The sequence below is a fragment of the Prunus dulcis genome, chromosome 1 (genome assembly GCF_902201215.1).
Source record: "Prunus dulcis chromosome 1, ALMONDv2, whole genome shotgun sequence".
Taxonomy (NCBI): domain Eukaryota; kingdom Viridiplantae; phylum Streptophyta; class Magnoliopsida; order Rosales; family Rosaceae; genus Prunus; species Prunus dulcis.
In genome coordinates, this window is record NC_047650.1 from 20,801,604 (window position 1) to 20,811,011 (window position 9,408).

General features: G+C 37.1%; 1 protein-coding gene across 1 annotated transcript; it reads left to right on the forward strand.

The window, feature by feature from the left end:
- The first annotated feature begins 258 nt into the window (after positions 1–258).
- LOC117614930 lies at positions 259–3,997 on the forward strand. The gene is made up of 2 exons (XM_034343866.1): positions 259–443; positions 981–3,997. The coding sequence occupies exon 2, from the start codon at positions 1,058–1,060 to the stop codon at positions 3,242–3,244; it is 2,187 nt and encodes a 728-aa protein (XP_034199757.1). The 5' UTR covers positions 259–443; positions 981–1,057; the 3' UTR covers positions 3,245–3,997.
- The last annotated feature ends 5,411 nt before the right edge of the window (positions 3,998–9,408 follow it).

Consider the following 9,408-nt stretch of genomic DNA (forward strand, 5'->3'; position numbering starts at 1 on the left):
ATGTATCAATACCTTACGAAATATGTCAGTACACGTATCAATACCTTACTTCGTAAGTGGGACCCAAACATAAACCAATCAAACACTGCCACATCATTTGCTGAATAAACACACAAATACACTCACCAAAAAAATTTCTACTCATTGCAAATTCAAGAGTTAAAATTTAACCATGGTTAGGATGAGAAGTTGGGTTAGGTTAAGAATTAAGAATAAATACTTTGGAGAGGAAGGCACATGCCCTTGTGCTATTTTATAATTTGCTATTTGGGATTCCTGTCTAGGTTGTGATAAGTTTTTTTGAGAAAGGGACCAGTTTTGGGGATTTTTAAGATTTAGGTTAGAAAGAGGGGCAAAAAAAAGAAAAAAACTGGTGAAGGAGGTCTGTCCATGGTGGCTCTCTGCGATTCAAATTCCTCAGCCAACACAGCTCATATAATAAGGTGAAGAAACTTATCTCTGAATCTAGGTTTTACTTAAATTTGGTGCTATTCATGTACTGATCACTGAATCTAGGGATTAATTTCCGACTTAAAATTATCAAAATCAGGGTCTTTCATTAAAAAAAAATTTCGTTTTTTGGAGCTGAATTGTAACTGATTGCCCTAGATCCATGGATGAATTTCATTTCTCTGATTTTGGATATGCTTTTTACTCTCATTAATTTTGCTTCTCTGTTAGTTTGTGCCGCATCTCTGCTCAGCTAACCAGTTGAGTGGTCAACTTTAAGTTCGAGAGCTAGAAGAGATATGATTTTGAGAAATGTATCTGAATGAATATTTTGGTTATATTGTGGTTGTGTGGTGGAAATGAGGGTCTAAAAAAGCATTGCTTTATAAATTTTATTTGACCCATTTCGTCTTATCAATTCGTTTTGATAGACATCTTGTTGGTATGCATTTGTTGTTGGATGCTTATGCTTCCATGGAACTTTCATGACAATTTTCTAACTGAATTTATTCTTCTGAATAAACCATAAGGTGGCTGAATTGTTAGAGCAAGTGGGAGCATTATTTCAGCAGTCAGCGAACATCACACTGGAAGATAGTCTAGGAATATGGAGTGCAACAGAGATGAGGCTACCAGGGCAAAAGAGATTGCGGAGAAGAAGTTCACTGCAAAGGATATTATGGGGGCAAAGAAATTTGCGTTGAAGGCTCAGAATTTGTTTCCAGGGCTAGAGGGTATTCCCCAAATGTTGGCGACCCTTGATGTCTATGTTGCTGCAGAGAACAAAATGAATGGGGAACCTGATTGGTATGGGATACTGGGTGCGGATCCAAAAGCAGACGATGAGACGGTAAGGAGACAGTATAGGAAACTAGCTCTTATGCTTCACCCTGACAAGAACAAGTCTATAGGAGCTGATGGAGCATTTAAGCTACTTTCAGAAGCATGGAGTTTGTTGTCTGACAAAGCTAAGAGAGTAGCCTATGACCAGAAAAGGAATGCGAAAGTACACCAAAAAGTTGCGACTGCAAGTGGGGCTTCACAGGCTTCTTCAGGAGCCAATGGTTTCTACAATTTCACAAAAAGTACAACGTCCGGCACAAAGACTCAGAAGGGTACCACACGGGCTAGCCGCTCTTCAGCTTCTGCTTCTTCTCAGAAAGCAAGGCCTAGTACCTTTTGGACTGTGTGTCATAAATGCAAAATGCAATATGAGTATCTCAGAATTTATCTTAATCATAATCTTCTTTGCCCCAATTGCCATGAACCATTTCTTGCTGTAGAAATAGTTCCACCACCTATGAATGGTTCCAAGTCAGCCACTGCATGGAATTCCTCACAGCAGCGGCAGACTCCAAAGCATGAAACAGCCAATAAAAACACATTTAATACAGGGAGGAATAATGCCACCTCTGCAGGTTTCAACGCACCTGATTCATATAACCAAAACAGCTTTCAGTGGGGTCCATTCTCGAAAGCATCCAGTGCTTCTACGGCTGCCCAAGCTGCAAGCGTGGTACGGCAGGCCTATGAGAAAGCAAAGAGAGAGCGTGAGGAGGCTCAAGCTGCAACAAAAAGAGAGGAGGCCTTGCGGAGGAAGGATCAAGCCTCCAAGAAGGTGAGTGGTGCTTCATCTATAGGACACCCTAATGCTGCAAAGAGAAGAAGAGGCATGGAGGAGGTTAGTGAGAGCAGCTATGGAAAGGATGTTACAAATCAAATGGGTGTGGGAGCCGGAGGAGCTGGATCGGTTAATTTTTCTGGATTGAAACAGGCTAATTTTGAATCAGGTAGGGTGAATGGAAACTCCAGGACTATCACAAAGGATATATCCCTGCTTGAAATTCAGAAACTACAAAGGGAGAAGGCAAGGAAAGAAATTCTAAAGAGACTGAATACATCAACTGTAGCAAAAAATGCAGTCAAAGAGGTGGGGAATGGGAATGAGAGAGAAAAACCTTTGGGAAACATTGACGTGCGACGCGACCAAAACAGGTGTCGTGAGCCAGTTGATACAAAAAATGGTGCTAGTGACAGGAAACCTTCTGGAATTTCTGGTGTCCGCACAGATGCAGAAATCTTGGAAACAATGTCAATAAATGTTCCTGATCCTGATTTTCATGACTTTGACAAGGATCGATTGGAGAAGTGTTTTGAAGAAAGTCAGGTCTGGGCCGCTTATGATGGCGATGATGGGATGCCCAGATATTATGCCTTAGTTCATAATGTGATTTCTTTGGATCCGTTCACAATGCGGATCAGCTGGCTGAACTCAAAAACAAATAGTGAATTAGGGCCTCTAAGCTGGGTGTCTTCTGGCTTCTCAAAAACATGTGGGGATTTCCGAGTAGGGAAATATGAAGTGAATAAATCACTCAATTCTTTTTCGCACAGAGTTCGGTGGACAAAAGGTCCACGGGGCGCCATCTGCATATACCCCAGGAAGGGCGATGTTTGGGCCCTATATAGGAATTGGTCCCCTGACTGGAATGAACTCACTGCAGATGAAGTTATACACAAGTATGACATGGTCGAAGTTGTTGAAGACTACAATGAAGACCTAGGTGTACTGGTAGCTCCCCTTGTGAAAGTGGCTGGGTTTAAGACAGTATTTCACCGGCATTTGGATCCTGAAGAAGCCAGGAGAATCCCCAGAGAAGAGATGTTTCGGTTCTCTCATCATGTCCCTTCATACTTGCTTACGGGTCACGAGGCTCCAAATGCTCCAAAGGGTTGTCGGGAGCTGGATCCAGCAGCTACTCCATCGGAACTTCTTGAGGTAACTAAAGGTTAAAGCTGAAGACAAAAAGTAGAATGATGCAAAGTTGAAGTAGATGTAGTGGATGACGATGCTAATGACATAGAGATGGCAGTGTATTCCAGTACTGTCAGGAAGAGAAGAAGACAAAGGGAGTGACTTATAATAGAAACTGTGCAGGATATCTGGAAAACACATCAAGATGAAAGAGTGGAGCATGCTTCAGAAACCAAATTGGTTGAGTATTGGATGACTTGATTTGATGCAGTTGGAATTTATTGACTTGGTTTAAGATTGGATCAAAAGTGTTTCATTATCTTTTACCAACCATGTAATGTTGGGGCTATGCAATATCAGCTGAAGTTTTGTGGGAAGTTCCTAATGATAATCCTTACCTTGCCGTTATCTGCAGCACAGATTTAGTTTGATAGGTAAACATCCCTTGTTTCCTGGAACTTGAAGAATCAGCTAAAAGATTGAAGGTCCCTTTACGGCAGCTCCATCGAGGGTTTCGTTGAAGGAAATAGAATGATTTACATACCCTCTTCAAACAGCCGTGTTTTGTTTTTTGAAAAATATCTCCTTATGGGGTTGCCCATGAGCTGTTGCTCCATTTCCTTGATGTAGTTGTAGTTCTTACCTGCCCAATTTTCATGTCTTATGAAATTGCATGATCTTACATATTTTCTGTAAAACAGGTACTTTTGTTAGTTCTTCTGATTAATGATCAAACAGTAGTGCTACTGATACCCATTTGATATTAGTTCATGACATTATTTATGTGGAAAATCTTCTCCTCCCTAACCTTAAGACTATTTCAAGTTTCCACATTATTATCATTTCTCTTCCTTTGATCTTACATATTGGAGGTTAGATGACACTCCAGTTGAAAACTAATGAAGGTTATGCCTTCTTCCATCTACTTGCATCTCAGTCTTGTTTTAGTGTTATGGTTTGCTAATCTTCTTTTTCTTTTGTTATATATATATATATATATATGTATATATATATATATATATATATACACACACACACATGTATATATATTTGTTGGTTGGTAGCAAGCAGCTATATGTTAATTAATGATGACTTGAATTGAAAGTACAATTTCCCCAATTGCATCCTATCCAACTCAGACATTTAAATAGCAGACCGAGTTTTTGTCCAAATGACTTGTTTGGCTGGGGGAGAAATTTTGGTCAAGGCAAGGGGGCGCTAATTTGTGCTATGTCCTAATTACTAATTAACACTAACCTCTGGGTCAGCGGAGGGTGTTTGAATAGAGTCATCATGGCCCTATCCAAGAACATTAAGACATAAACTAGAAAATCTCTCCCTTCTATATCCAGCAAAAGTGATATTTCTCTCCCTAAACACTCTCTTAATAAGAGAACAAAAAAAAATACCAAACAAAATATAAATAAACAAAAACTTTATAATCTTCACATTTGGGCATGATTGTGAACCTTGTTAGAAATTGAATCTGGGAATGGTAGTAGAGTATCTAATTCGTCAAAGCAAATTCGGGTCCGTAAATTGAAAACTGAAGATCAGACTTGTTTACTTAGAGCATCTCCAGCAAACTCCTTATCCTCTCATCCCTAGCTATTTTTGCTAAAAAGAAGGAAAATCCTCCTTTCAGCAGACTCCCTACTTGGCTCTCTATTTTAAAGAACCAACTTTTAGCTCTCTACATCTAGCAAGGAGGAGAGAGAAATGGAGGTTCGTCAAATTGAAGAGAAAGAGAAAGAGAGAGAAAAAAGGGGAGAGAGATAGAGACATTTGGGAGGTTGCTGGGGTTGAGTTTCTACTTTTCTTTTTAATATATTTGATTTGCAAGAGAAAGAGAGAGAAAGAGGGAAAAAAAAAAAAATTCAGATTAGCCAAAATATAGAACATTGTTGGAGGGAACACCTTTTATGGTTTGCTATAATAGCTTTCTAGCTATTTTAGCTATAATTTGGCTAAAATTTGGAGACTCTCCTGGAGATGCAAGGCATGTTTAATAACCATTTTAATTTCAGTTTTTAGTTTTCATTTTTTGTACTAGAGTATAGAGAAAAAAGAGGGAGAATAGAAGTGAGAATAAGAGCGGAGATATGATTTAGAGAGAAGACGAGATGAGAAAATGGGAGGGAGGAGTAACAAAAGTGAAAACAAAAACTAAAAACTAAAATCTATTTGAAATTATTATCATTTTCACTTTTTATTTTCATTTTTGTTACCCCTTCCTTCCATTATCACTTTTATTTTCATTTATTATATATGTTGCTTTATAGGTGGAATCTCTTCTTGCTTTCTGATATATGTTTTTCGCTTTGCATAGTTATTTTGATTGATTTGTTGAACTAACATACATATGCCACATGATATGATAGTAACACATGCATATGCCACTCACTCGAAAGCAACCAAGCACATCCACACTTCGGTTTTCAAATCCTACCAAAAAAAGATTATTTGCCGACTTCTTTGATATCAGTAAATCTATATATATATATATATTTTAAACTATAAAAAAGCATCTAAAGTATGGTATGAGCTTTAACAATGTTATTTTTTATGTTGAACCTGGCAGTCAAAATCCAACCAAGTTATTCAAGAAGATTTTCCACATCCTATAGGAAACTTGATTAAGCATAATATTCAATGGAAAATCATGATTAAAATTGATTAAAGTGAGATGTTGTATCCCTTTAGCCACTGAGAGATGTTAGTATCTCAATGCAACCTTTGTATCCTAAATTTTTTCGTTTTAAAAGCCACCCAACCTCCCTTGTTTTTTTTTTTTTTGGGTTGAAATGGAATATTCATTCAAAAGGCCATAACAAATAAACACATAATACATATTTTAATATTTACCCGAGCATGTATGAAGATCATGACAAAGAGGAAGAAGATTTGGATGAAGAATTTTATGAAGCCATTAAGATCATAAGTAAAATTCTACAGCAAATCTTTTGATTCTTTGGAGAATACAAAAAGTCCTAAGTTAAGTAAAATCATGTAATTACAATCTATTAAAATCATAAGTAAAATCTTATAATTACACAAATCGTGCTTAAATCCATTACATTAAAATCCTGTAATTACAATCTATTAAAATCGCAATTGAATATACCTTCCTAAAATTGAAATGGTTATCAAACGGACCCTTAATTATCTTAAACCATGATGTCAAAATTATTAATTATTTTGAAGTTGAGTATCTAAACCCTCTCTCAACTTAAAAAATAAGCGGAGCACTTACACTAAATAGTTTTCTCCTACAAATAAAAACTCACTTGTCTTCAACAATTAATTTTGAAGTTAAAAGTGTTAAAACAATGTTTCTCCAATTCTCTCAACACTGGTTTTAATAATGTTAGAAAATTGTAAACACATTAGTTACTCGTCTAAATATATGAAAAAAATTGAAAATCATAAGAGCAAATTAAATATACCTCAATCTTCAGATCTCCCGAGAAGTGTCCTCAACCACTACCGACGTCCCCGATAATGCATTGGGATGTGTATATTTATCTATCTCTTGAATCGAAATATGAGCATGTTTAAAAAAGGATCCTAGAGTGTCTAGGGTTGAGCAAGGAGGATCACGACTTCCATTTTCTTTCCATTTATTCTCTCACTTGCAATTTTGCCGGTGAATAATAGGAAAACAAGGTTTTTGTCTTTCAATTGAAGAAGAAAGAAGTAGTGATTTCGAATTTTCGATGAAGAAGGAAATGTAAGGGGGTAGACGGAGGTAGACTCAGAGAGTAAGAGAAATAATTTGGGGAAGTGTTTTGAGTAAAATATTAATAAGATTTGGGTGTATAAAAGTTTAAGGGAATATTATTCGCACTCCTGATTTGTCATTTTACACTCTTTTTGTGAATATTTAGGCGCCCGACGTTAGTGCTTCATTAAGCATCGGCTGACCATAGATATATAAGACTCAAAAACACACATACAAAGTCAGTTGTAATAAAATAATTTAAAAAGTAGATGGACCAAATAGTTTTGGATGAGAATAGTGCCACTATAAAGTTGTTATAATCTCAAATTTCAAACTCAATTAGAAAAATTAATATACAAAATTTCAAACTCATTTAGAAAACTAATAAGTTAACCATGGTTAAGATAAGAGATAATTATTGGGTTAGGGCTAATACTTGAATATTACTTTGGATGTCATATTTGGGATACATGTTTAAGTTGTGAACATGTTTGGAAATTGCACAAAAAGCACATAAATTTCCTAAATATTTTCATTTTTGGTAATTTATCTTGGTACATATATTGTACCCATATTTTTGTTGATATTTCCTTATTTTTATACCCTCGATATCTTCGCCAACATCAATATTTAATATACTGTATGTGAGAACTTCTCTGAGAAAGAGACTAAGGAGGGTGTATTCAATTTAGATTTTAAATGATTTTAAAAGAGTTATAAAGTTGATGGAGTTCAATTGAATTTAATTGAGTTTGACTGAATTCTACAAACTCCACATAGATTTTGTGACAGGACCCGCCCCGAAATTTTTCAGAAATCGGAGCGGACCCCGTCTTTGTTCCGACATCACCCCGATGCTGGGCCCACTTACTAAGAACCGAGACTCTCTACCAAAATTTTGACAGAGTCTCCCCTGTAAATTGAGCAAACCCAACAAAAAAATTTCAACCTGCAACATACATAAAAATAATCTTAACCAGCAGCAAGCTTTCATCATACAACAAAATATACTAAATGGCATCCGGCCTCACAAGTAAAATCTAGCATAGGCGATAACAGAGCATCTTCTGAATTTAGTTTACAAGAACAGTTGAGTAGAAGAAATTACTCAAATCCTAACTAGGGAAGTTCACAGTTCGAGCCTCGTACACCACTTGCACGCTTTCTGGAGTGACTACTAGCTCAAGACATGCTCAAGACAATATAGTAACCCCATCGTGTAAAAGTAATGCTCAAGACATGCAGGTTCACAATTCATAATTTAATGCTCAAAACATATTTCATTGAAAACCCTTTAAAACAACAAATCACTCCATCCATAAACCTCATTCCCATAATTTTGCTGCTTCTACCAACCCACTGATAAACTCTAATTGCTTCACTCTCACAACTATATATAACTATACAATATACTCATCACACTACCTAGGTACCGGGAAAACAATCCAACTGTGGGATCGTTTAACTAGCCCGTAGGATTTTCAGGTGCTATCCTGCGTCTAGGAATGAGCGGAACATCCAACATCATGTGTGATGATCCCAAGCAATATACAGAGCCTTCCCACACGCTGGAACATCCAACGCAGAGTATGGAAAGTGTCTCACACGCCAGAACATCCAACGCTGCGTGTGAGACTGATAACCTATTCTTCCGACACGCCTGAACATCCAACGCCACGTGTGGGAAGTCTAATAACTGGGGAAGGTACTTACATAGTGTAATCATACAACTTCTCTCAATAACCCCTCATATTCAAGTTCTTCCACAAACCCACCTCAACAACCCAAGTATCCCACCTATAGACAATATATATATATATATAACATACTCTCGATACCCAAATATGCCAAACCCACAATATATTGCCAAAGTGCTATACGAACATCAAATTCAACCCATGAATATAATATATTCAATAAATTATTAAAAAACATTATGCATAAATCTTTCATCAATAAAACCATGCATATGATTGAAAACAAAGTCCACTCACAAGTATTCCCAAGCTTCTTGACCACGAGAGGTTCCTGCCTACAGAGTACGTGCAGTCGGAGCACCTATTTCGAGATACGAACTCTTAATTAATATAAAATTACTTCGAAGTGGAAATCACAAATTAAATACTTCAATCCCCAAGTTCCCAGTACGTGTACGTTGAACGAGGTATCCTAAGGTCCGGGTACAGGTTTAGGAATCACTCACGATTGTACGATTATCGCTAACCCACAAACTTTGCATTATTGAACCGGAACATCCGGGGCTCTGATTCATGATCCGTGAAGTTCTACACGGTCCTAGGAATACCTAGAACAACATATTTTAATTGGAAAAAGATCCAACGGTCAGAACCTATCGAACCCGGATAATGCACAATATGCGAAAATTCGTTCGATAGTCAAACGACGTTCGAATTGAGATCCGCAAAATCCTACGCACTCATGACAACTTGAAGATCTCATCGGGACAAAGTGCAACTTCAGC

Excerpts from the sequence above, each read along its gene's own strand:
- LOC117614930 (XM_034343866.1), top strand. The coding sequence starts at position 1,058 with ATGGAGTGCAACAGAGATGAGGCTACCAGGGCAAAAGAGATTGCGGAG.